General features: G+C 40.8%; 1 protein-coding gene across 1 annotated transcript in view; it reads right to left on the bottom strand.

The window, feature by feature from the left end:
• Nucleotides 1-18,784, bottom strand: part of ANOS1 (anosmin 1) — a 149,633-nt gene that overhangs the window by 64,094 nt on the left and 66,755 nt on the right. The window contains exon 3 of the mRNA XM_052774008.1: nucleotides 458-520. Within this exon, the coding sequence (XP_052629968.1) occupies nucleotides 458-520 (63 nt within the window). The remainder of the gene's footprint in view (nucleotides 1-457; nucleotides 521-18,784) is intronic.

The raw sequence follows: 18,784 nt of genomic DNA, 5'->3' as shown, positions 1-18,784 counted from the left end.
ACAATCCTGGAGAGATATTCTTTTAGAAATCAGATTGACTTTCACATACAGGAAAGCCATCTTTTCTAGCTAGCCGGCACAAGGATTTTCACACAATGACATTTTATCTTTTCAACAAAGATACTCTTTCTTACACACGGCCAGAAAAGATAGAAGGGCATGTGGTAGAAATAGCATCTTGCAGGAGGGATTTAACAGCACCTTCTGAGAGAAGTTAGGTAAGAGTGGCTGGATCAAGTCTTAAAACTTCAAGTTGAGATAAACCATTTGGTCAGGAAAAAAAAAAATTTTTTTAAACTCAGACTTAATATGTCTACATTGTTATATGTGTACCCATTCAAATGAAGGCAAATGCTGTAAAAAAACCATGTTTGTTAGCTGTCTCCTTGAAGCTAATAATTTAAATGAAAGAGACAGCTAGAACAAAGTGAGAAAGAGTGCCCTTGGGCTGACTTACCTCACAGAAGCTTTGGCAATGGTTTTTCTTCAGGTCCCAGGACTCTTTGCAGGGCTCCAGGCACTAGGAAGAATGAGGAGGCAGAGAAGTGTCAGGAAGAGAAAGAAATAAACAACCACAAATGACCCCATTTCTTCTCCAGTTGTTTGTTTGGCCCATAGGAAGTTAATAATAGGCTTTAAAAATCCACTTCTCCTGAGGATAAGATTGTGTCATTGAGTCACGGTGTCAGAGCAAGGTCATGCCAAGCCATGGTTAGATTACAAGAAATATTTTCAGTATTTCTTACTGTACAAGGCAATTGCCTCACTTGTTTATACGCCATCCTATTTTCCGCGTTACTGAATCTCGGTCCTAATACCATTTAACACCGTGCCACTGGATCACAGAGACAATGTCAGAAGCACTACTCTAAACTACAGAAAGTTAAATCTTCTCACTGACCAGCCTAAAGATTAGACGGGCACATGGCTTCCCAAGCGAGCAACTATTATTTCATCAAGCTTTGGAGTAAACTCAGCAGAGGTTTAACCACTATTCCTGTATAAATAGACAACGTTCACTGGTCTGTTAGCAAAGCCACTTTACGTCAAGTACCATATTATCATTTCTTCACCTTCAACCTCTACTGTCATGGTTATACACAGAGTTGAGATTCAAACTCTGCAAACCAGAGTCAAGCTTCACAGCATAGCATAAACTATTAAGAGCATTTGCTGCAGCTGAAACATAAATTCAGACTCACATCCAGAAACCTCTTCTCTTCCTTTGTTAGACATATGATCTTGGAAAATACTGGCATTGCTGGGAGTTAATTACACCTACTCCTTCTGGTAATAGTGGAAAGATACTTATTGCACCAAAAAGAAAGGCCTTTGACATGCAATTTAGTAGTTATATAATTTGCTTCTCTTATACATAGTATTAGATTGGATCCCTATATATTTATGCTATTCAAAACCAAGCATGACTACTTAGAGGCTGTACCTCAGCTGTCCACCTGTATTCATGCACTAAAAAACTTAGTGTTTTAAAAGTTAACGATTTTTCTTACTAGCAACAACACCTGAAAAATATAATAAAACCATTAGTCACAGAAGTTATATATTTCAGGAATGAAAAATACCACTCAAACATTTTCTATATATATATATTTTGGTCTTTTAGACTCAATTTCTAGCTCTTGAAAATTCACAATGTGCTGTATAGAGAGTAATTAGAAGGATACATTACAAAATGTCACTGAAGTCAGTAAGTTTAATTCATTCCAGAGTATTGCTCCTTCTGTGGTATAGTTACCGCACATTTGAGCCCAATTCCACCGTCATGCCAATTTTACAACTCTCCTAACTGTCCGTTGGATTTAGCCCCAAATTACAGAGGTATAAATGGTGTCAAGACAAAATGGGCAACATTTTGGCCACACTGGGACTTCGTCAGTGATCCTCACAGCTGTCAGGATTTCCATATCCTTGCCTTCTCCGAATTCTTGCTTCACTGCTGCACAGCCACACAGAGCGTATCTAAACCAGCACGTCCACAACCTTCAGGTGACAGCTAGAACCAAGTTCACGCCGACTGGCCCACCTCTCTTGCGGGCTCTAGAACAAAACAGTTGGTACTCCTGGAAGGAAATACCAAGATGCTGTATGCTTCAGAGGGTTTGTTCAAGGCGCGTGTACCAGGATGTCCTTACCTGCAACGCAAGCAGGTTCCAGCACTTGATGCCTGGACTGGCTGACTCTCTGCCTCAGTAATCACTCAGGACAGCCCAGGCTGCTTTAGCTGAGCCCCAGCATCTCCTGCCATCAGGGCAGGCCGAGACGATGGGCACGTCAACTCAGACACTTTAAAGGCAAGATGGAAAAAATGAACCAGGGCTGAGCAGTATCCTGCAATCCGACTGCTCTCAGAATACTCCAAGGGAAACAGATGATGTAGCAAGCCATAAGACCTCCATCATAAGCTTTATAGGCTCTGATTAGAGTACTCTTACCTATACATTAGAGCTCTTACCTATACATAACCAAAAAAACCTTCCTACTCCTGCCGTATGAAGAGTCCTCAGAGCACTGGGCTTAGCCTAGCACCATGGGCTGCTGCAGAAGCCGACTGCCTGGCTTTAGTGGAGCTGCACCATTCTGTAGGTTGGAAAAAAACTGGTAGCACACAGAAATGTTGCCAATAACTTTGCACTAGAAGACTTTGGGACTCTCCTTCTAAAAAGGTAGTTGTTAAGCTTGCAACAGCAAAGGTGAGAGCACCTCACAAACACTGAGGTTTGTGCATTTACCCTCTTAGCTACTCTGTTATGAGGTTCCCCTAAACTGGGAAGCTGGAAAAGCTGGAAGCTCAGATCCAGGTCTCACCTTTGAGTCCTCAACTTAAACTGTAAATCAGCTGAGATCTTAAGATCCCCCCACTGTCTGGTGAGCTTTATCCTCTGAATTGCAATAATCTCAGGTACAGAGATACCTTTTCTTCCCGATGAAGTCTCTCCTGATGTTTTTTATATGGAGAGGGAAATGTGTTCCAGATCCAATGTGTTATATACGTGCTAGCTCTGAAGAAGGGCTATTGTGGACATATTTTTGTCTTTTTCCATCCATTTCAGCTTTCCAATAAACTCTCTGTCCCCATAAACTTTAGCCTGCCTGGTTCTGTTAAACTTTCTCATCCCATTTACATGCGTCACGCTGAGCTGTATCTTTCATCTGGAAAGGGTTGTGCGTTTTTTCTCATCTTTGGCATGCTTTGCTATGAATGTACATCAAGATGAGTCTACTGAAGAACACACATTTTGCAGTGCTCCGCACAGTACTGTAGTAAAACATTTTTCCCTCCGCTATGGATCTCCCCCATTTTTAGTCCATCCAGCCAAGGCAAGCACCAAGCTGAAAATTCTCTCAAGAAAAAGCTGAATCAGGCCTTACATTGACAGCAGCTGAAGGTTTTCTGACAGGTATCGTTCCATGCATAATAGAAGTTAAAATCAAGAAAATGTGAGTCATAGTGGCAATAACATCCGTTTTCTCAAATCCAAGTCTTCAGAGAATACAAAAAAAGAGCATACATCTTAAAATTTAAAATTTCAATAATACATTTCTAATAATTTCAATGCAACTCAGCAAAGGCCTGACCCAAAGCTGCCCCAGACCAACAGGAGTTATTTCACCGGTGTTTAGCTTAGCCTTGATGTCCGAAAGGAAAGCCTACAGCATTTCCCACCGATCAGAAGAGTTCCAAGGAAATATCTAAAACACCCATGAGAAAACTATTCCCACCCAGCAGGCGAACACATCCAGGTTTTCTGGATTAGTGTAAATGTGCGAGCCTGTTAAAAGGATACTGAAATCCTCTATCCAGGATAAAAAGGAATCTAGGCCAAGCAGCAAGCTGGTTTTGCCTCTACTTTATGTAATAAAAAACACCTTGCAGACATTACCACGCGCCCTCAGAAGCTAAGCCGAGGCACGTAGCTGGCAGACCACCAGCAGGCAGGCGGGCGGCGATGCGGGAAGCATCCCGGCAGTCCGGGGATGTCCCAGATGCCACCGGTCCCCTGCAGCCACCACTGACCGCTGCTCCGGCACCCCGCAAAGGCTGCTCTGCTGCTGGGCTGGGAAGAGATACGAAACGCTGAACCAGTCCTTACGGGCTGGTGGCACTCTTCAGAAGATGATGGGTGTTAATTACAATGGCCTTGCTAAATGGGATCCTCCTAAAGCACCTGTTTTATCATCTCCTGTGGATAAACCTGGACGTTGTCGGCTTGCTTGCTTCATGCAGAGTGCTGCAGAGCTGTTATTCAGAACTAAACAACTGCATCAAAAGCCAAAAGGAGGGCTAATAGAAAGCACCGCAGCATTTGTCGTCCTTCAAAATTTGTGTGTGTGAGTACATATGCACACACACATAGGTATAATATATCAGATACGACTATAGCTCTGTTAATACTTAGACTGTATAAAATTAGGAACAAGGGGAAAGTACTGTTTCATTCAAGGGAGAAGGATTACTATTGCTTTAAAATATTTTGGTTTGTATTTTTTTATTTCTTTTTTTTTTTTTAATTTGCAGTTAAGGGCCCTGTTACAGAAGTCTTTTTTGTTCTGATTTTTAAACTATAAATAAAGCAACTATGACATTAGCATATGATGCATACCATTTACAGTAGTTAGTAAAGGGATTTTCAAAATAGTCCACCAACACTTTTGCTTAGGAAATGTTTCCTTTGACTTGAATGGGAGAGAGTTACACCAACACAGCAATTTTGAAAGTCTAATGAATTGCTAAACATCATTTAAGTATTGAAATAAATATTTATTCAAATACTGTATATTTATTCAAATATTATATTTAAATTAAATAGCTGATATGACATATTTATAACTGTTTAAAAAGCAAACAATTATTTCTTTCAGAGTAGAAGAGTCTACCCACAGTACTTTTGTCTAATAAGGCTTCTTCCTTCACCAAAGGGGAACCAAGTCATATGCAAACTGTTGTAAAAAGAATGGAATCAAAGTGTTATAGCTGGAAAATAATTATGCTTTTCATTATCATTCACCATTCTGGTTTCTCACAACAGTAAGGTCAGAAATTAATGATTTATGTTTACAATATATATGTAAGTGTTTTGCTGTCCTAAGGTATTTAATTAAATGAACTTAAATGGTTAAAAAAAAGAAAAAAACACCTTTCAGTGTACAGTCTCCTAAGAACCTGCCATGTCATGAAGACAAGCACCTGAAAAATACATATACTCACTATCAGGCACTGAGCAGAGAACATTCTTGGGGTCAGGAATTCAACCAAAGTCAAAGGAGAATATAGTGTTCATCACTCTTAGAATCATTTCGTGATGGGTACACTTAAATATACAACTGCACCCAAAGGAACCATGAGAAAAGTGATTTTCAATCTGTAAATCTTAGCATAGTGGCAGTAAACACAATGTAAGACATAAACAGGCAGCAAGAGAGAAATAACTGATTTTGAGATTTTTTTTATCTTCATCTGCTGTTTATCAATAGGAATAGAAATTGTTACTTTCTGTGTCTCAAAAATTGGACTGTGAGTTGTCCAAAGAACACAATTTTTTGGTTTCAGAACAGTAAATGCACAGTTGAATATTTACCAGTCCAAATCAATTAATAGCACACTAACTTGGTAGAACAATATTAGGTATTAGCGGTATCGCATCTTAGAACATACTATCTTCTGAACAGTTTGAACAACTACTTTTCTTCTTTACTATATGAGTCATGAGATGCAGGATGTGTTTATTGAAACTATTTCTCATGATAAAACTGAAGAGATGCATCAGGAAGATTTATAGTTTAAAAAATTTCGACAAGTCAATTAAAAAAAAATCTCCCATTAGTTCTGGATTATATTTTCCCAAAAGACCCACACACACAAAAAACAATCCTCAAACGTTCTCTTCCTAGAAGATACATCTCATTTATTAATGCCAAAAAGAAATATCAGTATTTATGTTACTGTTTGAATCAAAGACCAAATTAGATTCTCCAAACTGACGCATGAGTCTGATTTGGTGCTTCTGTACTTAGGAGGACATGGTGTAATTCTAAAAGCTATACCTACAAGGAAATAAATTAGCAGAATAGGAAAATATTAATTACACGTACAAGTAGGTAAGAATCACAACTCTTTGACAATTTGCAATGAAACAGAAGAAAAGCATCCTGGGATGAGACCAATGAATCCATCTGAAGGACTTTGGCCACCCACTTTAGGAACACACATAATTTTTGTCAAATCATTTTATAAAAGTCTATTTATTTGTCTCTCATCTTCCTGTGGTAATGCATGTCCTCATAAACTTTAAGATGGGTATTTTCCTTCCATAGATTCAAGGCAGCTTATCTGAATTCTGCATATTAAAATGAAAGAAGTGTTTGGTTATGAAATTGAAGTTAGACACACTCTTTTAAAGATCCCCGTTCAATTTTTTTTTCATCTCCAGTTTAAATCTTTGACCAGCCCTAAGGTATGGGCTGTCTACCCACCCAGAATACACAAGTGTGACCGTTTCATAATGTACGTTACAAAACAAAAAGCTCAGGAAAACAGAACTATATGCCGTGAGAATTTCAGGCACTTCGAGTGAGGAATCCTGCAGAGGCAGGTAAGTGAATCCAGAATTGTGATGCAAAAAAACCTTTTCTCATTCCCCTGCTGGATTATTCTGGATGCTCTCCAAAACCCACGCTCAATAGTTTGATTGATTCGGAGGCTTCACGTGAGTAATTCTCCATGTGAGTGGTTCTCGGTATCAGGGTACTGCGCTCAAGCTTGTGGGCACCTTTCCTAGTGACCAAGTGCCGAAGATGAGACACTGCAGCACTTCAGGTATGAGAATTTCAGGTGCTCGTACACCCTATCAGGTCACGCACCCCCTGTACACATCTACCTCGTTTAAAACAAACCGTTAGAGGTGGAGATGCACTAATGAATCAGCTGGTTCCTCAGGCCAAAAATATCCCCGAGCCCAGACAGGAGCGTTCAACTGCAGAATCAGTAGCCGTCGTATTAGCTTGTAGATCGATACACGCTGCTCAAGAAGCCTCTGAGCATTTTCTGGGATCCATTTTAAGCCGAGTCAGTCTCTTGCTTCTCTGCCTCTTTTGCCTCTCCTCCTCCATTAGCAGACTGAACCATCGGAGCACTAGTCACCAACTTTCTAGAAACTCGGTGTGACATTTCAGCTCCTAAAATTCAGTTAAATTTAATGTAGACTGGGAGAGGTTTAAGTATCTTTAAAACTTTGAAAGTCTAATAGAAACAACTGCGAAGCGTATTCTTTTATGTAAAATAGCAGTTTCGTGTGGCTACTTGGAGTTACTCCTCTGTTCATGTTAAAGAGATTCTCATGAGAATTACACTAGTAATATATTTTCCCTTGTAACTGAATAAACAAATGGGTTAAATGACAGAGAAAGGTTCCCTGACTGTGTTGCCTGTTTTCTCTCCTGTAGGTCAGTGAGCATCATGATTTGGTGAAAAGGAGTGATTTTGTATTCCAGGATCAAGTCTTAATTAAATTAGTTACAGTTGGGGTTATTCTGTGACATTATCATGTACACTGGGAACCCAGCTGATACTGTCTGAAAGTATTGCTAATTGTAGAGCTGGTTTTGAATGAAAGCCAGGTCTTAGATTTTAAATGGTCACTAAAGAATGTGCTTGGTTAGAGTGATCTGGGTCTTTAAAATCCCTTTAAGGAGCACTTCTTAGTCTTTCTCAAAATGTATTTTTTCTTGTTCTGTACTGATGACATCCTGACATGTACTGTGATGGGGGAGATGACAAGGAACAGGTTACTAACGTGGAATTTGTTATCATCTGCACGTACTAATTTATTCTAATTAATAAAAGTATATATATACAAAGAAAAAGAAAAATCCTTCATTTGTAATCAACATTCAGACAGTGCATCCTTACGTTTTAGGACAGATGACCGCTTTGTATTTTTCAGAATTTAACTGCTCAGAAAAAAGTACCAACCAAATACCTGGGGCTGGCACTGAAACTAAGGGAATGGTGTCTCTATTGGAGATGTAGTTACAGCTACCTTAACTATTCTGAGTCCTCTTCAATTGTAAGGTAACAAAGTGCAGCACAAACCTCCGGGGTCCAACAGGAGCAAGTAGGGACAGACAGGGACAGGGAACAGCAGCCACATGGCCACCATCACATTACATTGTATGACATCACCCAAGGGTGCACCTGCAGTATCCTTGTCTTGACTTGATTGGTAGTAAATTAAATTGATTTTGTTTCTTCCCCAAGTTGAGCCTGTCTTTTGCCCGTGCCCATAAGTGGTGAGTGATCCCTCCCTGTCCTTGTCTCGACCCACGAGCCTGCCTTTATATTTTTCTCCTCATCCCACCTTGGCCGGGGTGGAGGAGCGAGCGAGCGGCCGCGTGGTGCTTTGTTACCCGCTGGGCTTAAACCACGACACACCCGAACAGACTTTTCTGGTTAAGAAGTCACATGTGACCTCATCCAGAGCAATTTGGCATTAAAGTACTAAGGGTTAAGTTATGAGAATACAGCATTTTGTGTTGAGTTCTAACATCAGAAAGTAAGAGGGAATATAAGCCATCCAGCAGTGGTCTTTGTCAACAAGAATGAGCGCCATATTTCCTGGCAGAATTTGGTATATCCCTTATGAAAAGACTAGCAAAAGCTGTATAACAGAGATCCAAAACATATCATTACATATGCAACTGAGATTTATTTTTAATAATTCTTATCTAAGTAGGATGACGCATACAACCTGCATGTGAAATATGGAATTTACAACACATCACTTGCTTTAGAGAATTTTCCAGGAATTGCATTCTTTCTATTTTTCCTCATTGTTTTTATATTTTAAGAAAAAGATGGTAAATTACATCTTCCAACTATATGCTAAATATAAACCTACAAAGTGAGACCTTCCCTATCTGGCACCTTGAACTGAAGTCTTGAAAGTTATGAACAACCCTTATTCACCTCAAAATGGTGTTAATACTGAAATACTTTTAAAAATTACATTTCAAAACCAGCATTAAATGATGTTACTTCTGGTTTCACATCCAAGCAGTGTGCTCTCAATAAATGTAAATTGTTTCTGCAGATGGGACTGTTAGTGTCTCATAACAGACAACTAAAACCTTCACTTCATCAAACCATGCAGAACATAGCTACAGTATCTTCCAATTATGAATTCTGAAGGACACAGAAAAAAAATATTATTATCCAAAATAATATCCAAATAAGTAAGAGAAGGACAGCATACTGACATGTTTCTTTGAAGCTCTATTTTGCTACTTGAGTAGGGAGGTAGACAAAGCCTTGATTTCAGCTCTGTTTACTCAGCCTTTTACAAGGCTTAGACATACAGTTACTGAAGCAAACTGCAGCAGTTTTAGGTGCAACTGTTTTCTCTGTTACCAGCACTTTGGAGATTGGTCTGGTCATTCGAATGGTTATTTCAGAGCAGAAGCTTTACTGGCTGCAAAGCCAAGCAGCATAGTTTAAACTCCTATAGCAAATAGCTGCATTTGATGTGTATTTATTTTACTTGGGTGTGGAGGGACTAAAAGCACGCACATGGACAGGTACTACTGCTCTCCGCAATTATGCAAACTTGCTAATATCAAATCAGGACTTACAGTAAAGGAAATTTTCAGAAGTGCAATTGTTGGATATCTAACAAAAACATGAACTTGAAAAAATAACTTCCTTTTCTTAATTGTCCAGTTCATTTCAGTAGACAAACATCAGGGATGCCAATAGCACAATTTTAAGTGTTACCAATTTGAGTTACCGAATGCCTTCAATACCCTAAGCAAATAAAGGAAGCCTTATGACTTAGGATCAGTATTTCCTGGAATAGAGATAGGGAAAGGGCTAGTCAGTGTATCGGTTAAGTCTGTCCAGACCTTTGCATATATATAGTAGCATTACAGGCTTTGCTCCTAAAATGGAGGCTCTGTTTCAAAAATTTGGATAAAAAAGCTGTTCTGACTGCACTGATCTCTGAAAATCCACCATTTCAAATCTCCATATGCTCCAACACCCTGCATTAGAGCACCAGAAAGACCAAGACCATTGCCAAGAAATTCAGGTCAAATTTCCTGGAAGTCCATGTAGCCTTTGCTGTAAATTCCCAGAACTAAACAGCAAGTGAAAGCTACCAGAAAAGTTGTACATGTACTGATGGTGAGAATCACTGAAGGTGTTGAAAATGAAGGAACTGTTCTGACATAAAATATTTGGAAAGTAAATGACTATTAAAAAAAGGGGGGGAGGGGGGAGAGAAGTCATATCATCACACTGTAGCAGAAATGCAACAGTTTCAACTCTAATCCTTTTAGAGTGAAAATAACTTTCAACACTGACAGCTTGATAACTATCTGTATGGCTTAGTTGTCTGGCATGTCAAACTTTGCCAGCAGAAGTGTTTGGTTGAAAGGACAGAAGAACAATCCTAGGATGCTTTTCATGTTTTTATTGTTATCAAAATCATGGCCATCGATGTCAAGAGAAAATTGGCTCCTAAACATTGGTTCATTCCTGACCAGTCCTTTTCAAAGTTTGTTTACAGGGTTTTGTACCAGCAGATGAAACTGGGACATGTATTTTCATCCCTTTGCCTGCCTCATAGCCTAGAGCTTAACACAGTCACCAAAAACCACCTTTGAGTTCTTATTTTGCCTGATTTTGAAACATGGAATTGAACTTAAACCTCCTACATTCAAGATGAATGCCCTAAATTTAAAGTATTTGATGGAGCTTTCTCTCTCCTGCTGAAGCTGTTTCATCTTGTATAGGCAATGAGTTCTTCTCTAGAGAAGAGCCTTAAATGTGAACCTCTCACCCTGAAGGGGCATGCCCTAGCAGCACTTTCTGATCCTCCTGAAGTTCTTTTGAAATGCTTATAATAGGTACAAATATTTTGGTTATGTCTCAGTGCAGTAGCTATTCCACCACCACTTCTTTACTACAGAGATAATATTCTTTGCCACATTCTCCTTTTTTCACATCTTTGTTTCTTCTACCAACCTACACTGGCTGTAAAATTGTTGTTCCAATTATCCCTATTCAAACTGTTGCCTCAAAGAACGTTTTCCTATCCTATTGCCTTGGTTTTCTGTGCTGCATCAAGTGCCAATTAGTCCCTTTTCAAAACACTTCCTAGCCCTTATTCTAAATCTCCACATTCTGAGGTTTCACCTGTCAAGATACAAGGCATAGCATCGGCAAAATGCTATGAAGCAGCAAGTCAAGCCTGGAGCACTAGTGTGCACACAAGATATGTACTGTGGCAAAGTGCATAAATAATTTTAAATCAAATGAAGAGTGATACAGTCTAAAAAGGTTAAGAAGCTCTTTTCTAATAAACTCCTTTCTGATAGTGATAATAGTTTTAATTGCTTAGTGCCTTCCTGCTTTTCTGTGCTATTGCTTATGTATGGAATTCTTTGGTAGCGTAGCTACCATATTAATGAATAAAGAAATTAACTACCTGAATTAAAAAACAGTAGCAGTTTTGCCTCTCTCTGAACTTTTTTCCTTCAGGCTGTAGTCCCACAGTGCAGTTTACCAATGAACTGATTTGTCATGTTTGCATCTGTTCCACCAATCTATCATGGATCAGTCATGCCAACTCTTTCTTTCTGCTTTTAAAGCTTCTCCAAGATTGCATCTATAACCTAGAGAGTAAAGCAACATGGCAGAAACTTTCCACTTGTACATCCCTACTGTTTCTAGATCACTGTTCCCTGCCACCCTTTCTATGTGGATAGGGTCCAAAGAAGGCCAAAGAAGGTAATCTAGTAAAAAACCCAGTAATATGTACTGCTAACAATATGGGTCTGCAAAACGTAACAGCTTTTCCCTTCCAGATATTAGAACTGCAGATGGGCTTTCACAATTTGTTTCCAGCAGTAGCAACAGTGATCAGCTGATGGATAACTTTAGGGTTGGACTCGATGATCTTAAAGGTTTTTTCCAACCTAAATGATTCTATGAGAAGAAGCCCATGTTACACTCTACAATGTCTCTCTCATAAGCTGTCTTTTCATCTCCTAATAGTTGAATATTTGCTTTAGTGATTACATAATACTTTTAAAGTGAAAGTGAGCATAAATATTTTGACATTTTATATATGCACAGAATTTTCATTGAGAAAACATGATTCCTTTAATCTCAGACAGACAAGGGAAAGCCTCTTCAAGCTGGCACTTTCCCCTCCCAATCTGTTACAAGGCAGCTTCAGATAACCACACACAGTCTTGTTATAAACACCATCTTGCTATGCAACTTCAAGTGTCTGTCAGCAGCGCTGCTCTCTCCAAGCAAAGTCAAGGTTTTTGTTGCTGTTTTATAAATGAGTTAAACTACTGAACTCTTCTGATAACAGATGACTATCCTTATACATCACCCTGCAAATTCACACATACATTTCTGAATGAAAGAGCCGCAACTAAATGTTCTTTTCGCTTGTAGCCACCACAGTACCATGGTTTTATAGACCACCTAACAATCAGAGACGACGAAAAAAAGGGGGGTCCTCTTTGTCTAAATCGTTACTTTGTTTCTCTTCCCTGCCTTTCTATTTCCCTCCCAGCACTACCATCACCATCAGAAACGACATATTCCGCATAACTAAACAGCAAGAGCCATAGGGCTTTTCACTTCTAATTTCACGCCATAATAAAATGCAGTGGTTGTTTCACTGGGGGACCTGAAAAGCCGTCCTTTGTGAGGCTGTTTGACGGTCAGGTTAAGTATCACACTCTGGCAGCAGGCATCTGTGCATGCCTCTTCATGCAGTTATGGCAAAGGAGGAGGAAAAAGAACAGAAAAATGAAAAGGAGGTTGTCTTGAAAAAAATATTCATCCCCTGCTCTGAAGCGAGCAATTCACATTCTATCGCTTGGCCTAAATATTTTTAAATATTGTCTGTTGTCCACCTCATTGATAGACCAATCAATCTAATAATAGTAAATCTAGAAAGTTTTCAGTGTACTCAGAGTTACGCTTGTTGCTTTAATGGAAAATCTATTGACCTAAAGTAGACTGATGATACACATTTGTGTAGGTGAGAGGAAGGAAAAAAAAATAGATCTGAAGAAAATAAATTTGCATTTTTATTAATTTCAGAGTAAACAAATTCACAAAAGAACAGTGAAGATGATCAGCAATAACAAACAAGAAATATGGTATTTCTAAAAAGTACCAGGATCATATGTAACAGAAATATTGCTTCATTCTATAAAAATAGAAGTTAAAATTCCATTAATCCAAAGTACAACGGGAACAAAAAGCCAAAATGTAACAGGAAACTCTGTGAAGTGTTCTACACTTAGCTTTTTCCAAATATATTCCCACTACACAAAGAATGTTTTTCTGTCCCATGTTTAGAAACCCTATTGTATCCATTGAATCTTTTGTAAAAAGAGATAATGTGATTCCTCTCCACAATAATCTCTTCATGTACCTTAACATAGTCTACCGGATCACCAAAATGAGTAAAATTCTATCAGTTTACATGACGATTCATAGAAAAAACACTGCTGAGTAATACTTTTAAAGTTAGATAGTTTCACATATTATTTGAAAAAAAAATTAAAAAAAATCGTGTTTTAAATAATAAAGTGTCTGAATACTTTAAAAAATTAAAACAAAGTAACCTAAAATAGCTATGTTGTTTCAAAGGAATTCTTTCAAAGGTTATTAAGTAAATGCCTTCCCTCCTATTATTTTTCAATGCATGCTATACATAGAATCATAGAATCATAGAATCATTTCGGTTGGAAAAGACCTTCAAGATCATCAAGTCCAACCATTAACCATGCCTCCTAAACCATGCCCTGGAGTACCCTGTCCACTCGCTTTTTGAATATCTCCAGGGATGGTGAATCAACCACTTCCCTGGGCAGCCCATTCCAATATTTGACAACCCTCTCCTCAGTAAAAAAATTTTTCCTAATATCTAACCTAAATCTCCCTTGCCTCATGAGCAAGAAAGACTACACTTACATGCTAAATTTCTTTATAAGTATCTCTAATTGTTATACCTTTTAGGTTATGGTTATGTGATGGGCATAAGCAAATACACGTAGCATGGGGAATAAACAAGAGGAGTTAGAGGCGCGTGCGCACTTGCAGGGCTGTGACCTTATTGGCATCACGGAGGCGTGGTGGGATGGCTCCTAGGACTGGGGTGTTGGAACGGAAGGATACAGGCTCTTTCGGAAGGACAGGCAGGGGAGACGAGGATGGGGTGTCTCCCTCTACGTCAGAGGCCAGCTGGAGTGCCTGGAGCTCTGCCTGGGGATGGATGAGGACCCAACCGAGAGCCTCTGGGTCAGGATTAAAGGGAGGGAAGGGACGGGTGTCATTATAGTGGGGGTCTGCTACAGGCCACCCGACCAGGCAGGCTGAGGGGATGAGGACCTCTATAGACAGATGGGAGCAGCCTCACGTTCACAAGCGCTGGTCCTCATGGGGGACTTCAACCACCCTGATATCTGTTGGAGGGACAACACAGCAGGGCATCACCAACCTAGGAGGTTGCTGGAATGCGTTGATGACAACTTCCTTCTCCAAGTGATGGAGGAGCCAACGAGAACAGGTACTATGCAGGACCTTGTTCTCACCAACAAGGAGGGACTGGTGGGGAATGTGAAGCTCAAGGGCAGCCTTGGCTGAAGTGACCATGAAATGGTGGAGTTCAAGATCTATAGGGCAGTGAAGAGGGTGCACAGCAAGCTCACTGCCCTGGACTTCAGGAAAGCAGACTTTGACCTCTTCAGGGATTTGCTTGGTAGAGTACCATGGGATAAAGCCCTGGAGGGAAGAGGGGCTCAAGAAAGCTGGTTATTAATATTCAAGGATCACCTCCTCCAAGCTCAGGAGCAATGAATGCATCCCAACAAAGAAGTCCGGCAAAAACACCAGGTGGCCTGCATGGATGAACAAGGAGCTCCTGGACAAACTCAAACACAAAAAGGAAGCCTACAGAGGGTGGAAGCAAGGACAGGTAGCAAGGACAGGGAGGAATACAGAGAAATTGTCCAAGCAGCCAGGGATCAGGTTAGGAAAGCTAAAGGAGCTAAAGGAATTAAATCCGGCCAGGGACATTAAGGGCAACAAGAAAAGCTTCTATAGGCACGTTGGTGATAAAAGGAAGACTAGGGAAAATGTGGGCCCTCTCCAGAAGGAAATGGGAGACCTGGTTACCTGGGACATGGAGAAGGCTGAGGTACTCAACAACTTTTTTGCCTTAGTCTTCACTGGCAAGAGCTCCAGCCACACCACCCAAGAAACAGAAGGCAAAGGCAGGGACTGGGAGAATTAAGAACCACCCACCATAGGAGAAGATCAGGTTCAAGACCATCTAAGAACCTGAAGGTGCACAAGTCCATGGGACCCGATAAGATGCATCCACGGGTCCTGAGGGAACTAGTGGATTAAGTGGCTAAGCCACTATCCATCATATCTGAGAAGTCGTGGCAGTCCGGTGAAGTTGCCACTTACTGGAAAAGGGGAAACATAACCCCCATTTTTAAAAAGGGAAAAAAGGAAGACCTGGAGAACTACAGGCCAGTCAGTCTCACCTCTGCCTGGCAAGATCATGGAGCAGATCCTTCTGGAAACTATGCTAAGGCACGTGGAAAATAAGGAGGTGATTGTTGACAGCCAACATGGCTTCACTAAGGGCAAATCGTGCCTGACAGATCTGGTGGCCTTCTACGATGGAGTTACAGCACTGGTGGATAAGGGAAGAGCAACTGACATCATCTACCTGGACTTGTGCTAAGCGTTTGACACTGTCCTGCACAACATTCTCGTCTCTGAATTGGAGAGACATGGATTTCATGGATGGACCACTTGGTGGATAAGGAATTGGCTGGATGGTCGCACTCAAAGTGTTGCGGTCAATGGCTCAATGTCTGAGTGGAGAGCAGTGACGAGTGGTGTTCCTCGGGGGTCGGTATTGGGACCGGCACTGTTTAACACCTTTGTCAGTGCCACGGACAGTGGGATTGAGGGCACCCTCAGCAAGTTTGCCAACGACACCAAGCTGTGTGGTGTGGTTGACACGCTGGAGGGAAGGGATGCCATCCAGAGGAACCTTGACAGGCTTGAGAGGTGGGCCTGGGTGAACCTCATGAAGTTCAACAAGGCCAAGTGCAAGGTCCTGCACGCGTGTCAGGATAACCCCAAGCACAAACACGGGCTGGGCGATGACTGGATTGAGAGCAGCCCGGAGGAGAAGGACTTGGGGGTATTAGTGGATGAAAAACTGAGTATGAGCCAGCAATGTGTACTTGCAGCCCAGAAAGCCAATCACATCCTGGGCTGCATCAAAAGAAGTGTGGATACCAGGCTGAGGGAGGTGATTCTGCCCCTCTACTCCACTCTCATGAGATCCCACCTGGAGTACTGTGTTCAGTTCTGGGGCCCCCAGTGTAAGAAAGACATGGACCTGCTCGAGTGGGTCCGGAGGAGGGCCACGAAGATGATCAGGGGGCTGGAGCACCTGCCCTATGAGGACAGGCTAAGAGAGTTGAGGTTGTTTAGCATGGAGAAGAGAAGGCTCTGGGGAGACCTCATAACAGCCTTCCAGTACTTAAAGGGGGCCTACAGGAAAGCTGGAGGGAGACTATCAGGGAGTATAGTGACAGGACAAGGGGTAGGGGTAATGGTTTTAAACTAAAAGAGGGTATATTAGATTAGATATTAGGAAGAAATTCTTTACTGTGAGGGTGGTGAGGCACTGGAACAGGTTGCCCAGAGAAGTTGTGGATGCCCCAGCCCTGGCAGTGTTCAAGGCCAGGTTGGATGGGGCTTTGAGAAACCTGGTCTGGTGGAAGGTGTCCCTGCCCATGGCAGGGGGGTTGGAACTAGATGACCTTTAAGGTCCTTTCCAACCCAACCATTCTATGATTCTGTGATTCTATCGAAATCCATAATGCCACCAAAAGAGGGGCAGTCCTGAAGTGGGATTAGCATTCTTTTGCATGTGAATGTGCTAAAACATGCACCCTAGATGAAAAACTGACCAGTTTTTAGCCAAGTAAACTTCCCTATTCAGCTCACTCAGTAGCCTCATAAAAACTAGCTGTCTGGTCTGGGACGTGCGCAAAAGGGAAGGAGAGAGGAGTCTGTAAACACCTCTTTAATTGAGAGCCTGCACTTACAACAGCTTAAGCCCGTCATAAAACCACAGTCTAAAAAACAACTAATATCTCATTTTCCCTCCAAGGCTGAGTAATAAAGGTTAACATTATGGTGTTGAGAGGTAAGTGGGACAAACTGGCAGCTGAGTTAATAAATAAATAGTTCTGATTAAACTATCATAGAACATAATAAACTGTTAAATCAAACCTCAGCCTTGTGCTGGAAGAATTGAGCTGGGTACATTTTCCCTGGCAATAGTCTGGGCCAGGCAGGCCACTGACCATTTCTACTTCCAGGACAGAAGGGAAGGTGATTTGGCTGTCCAGACTGTCACAGACTGCGCCCCAGGAACACATTCTGCTTTCAGCATTCATAAATGTGGTAGTTCACCTCTGCAGTTCAAACAGGCATCACTGCATTACTTCACTGTATAAACTTAGATTGTTAATTGAGCAAGCAAAGTTCTTCTTAAATATGAAATTTAGCTGGCAGATATTATTCCTAAAAGAATTCTAGGATTGTGGCTGAATATGTAGCTTGCTTTCTTTTTTTAAACTTTAGCTTGGAAGCTGTGTATTTTGATTAAGATTGATAGTACTATACTTCTAGTCATCCTAAAGTGACTTATGATAGTGTGCAAATGTTAAGATGACGAAATGATCTTTAGCAGTTGGACTCAATGATCTTAAGCGTCCTTTCCAACCTAAATGATTCTATGATTTTATGAAATTGAATATAATTGTGATAAAGGTGATGTTGTAGCACAGCAAAAAATGTGAAGTGGAAATCTGGGATATGTAATGCTTCATCTAGTTTTCTGCCATTCATCTTAATGGGACTCTTGAGCAAGGTCTCAGAGGAATCAGAGAGTAAGATTATGGAAGTATGTTGGTATTAAGTCCCCAGAGAACAACTGTCTGAAAAGCAGCTCTTTGCACAGCATTCTGTATGCTGACAGATGAAATGGATAGCTTGCCTTTTTGTGCAAATATATGCAAGGAAATGCACACTAGTTAATGAAGTATAGCCAAAGGGTCACAACCAGGATTCAGAATTCTAGATAAAATCAGCACAGATTGCAGGTGCCCACCAATCTGAGGAACAGACTCCCTGGGATTTCCCAGAGGCGTCCTAAATCTCATGGTAATGCATGTCTAGATAAGAGTACCAGCATGCTTGATTTTGGATAGAGCATGCACCTGTGAGCTGCTCTGTAGTCACTGTCATTGTAAACTGCAAAACATGACAATCCTGAAAAATCTTCACTGAGGGCTCTGGAGTTGCAGCAGCTCTAACTGGATGTCATTTTTTACCACTCACCTCAATACAAACAGGCTTAGGTTGGGCACTAGTGGTAAGATGGCAGGTTGGAGGACTCCGTGCAAAAGCAAGAAAGAAAACAACGGCACTGGATGAGGGAAATAGAAGAGGGTATAGGGAAACAACAGTCCTGCAAAGCTTGCCATGTGAAGCAATCTGTAAGGACCACGGTACATCCCTGAGGGTATATTAATGTGTTATCAAATACTACAGCTTTTCATTCACTCAGGATATTTCTAAGTTTTCTGTTTCCTATATAGCTACCTCTTTTAATGAAACGTTTTAGGGATTTTCTTT

Source organism: Harpia harpyja, chromosome 22 (genome assembly GCF_026419915.1).
Source record: "Harpia harpyja isolate bHarHar1 chromosome 22, bHarHar1 primary haplotype, whole genome shotgun sequence".
Classification (NCBI taxonomy): Eukaryota; Metazoa; Chordata; class Aves; order Accipitriformes; family Accipitridae; genus Harpia; species Harpia harpyja.
This window is presented reverse-complemented; position numbering and strand designations above follow the sequence as displayed.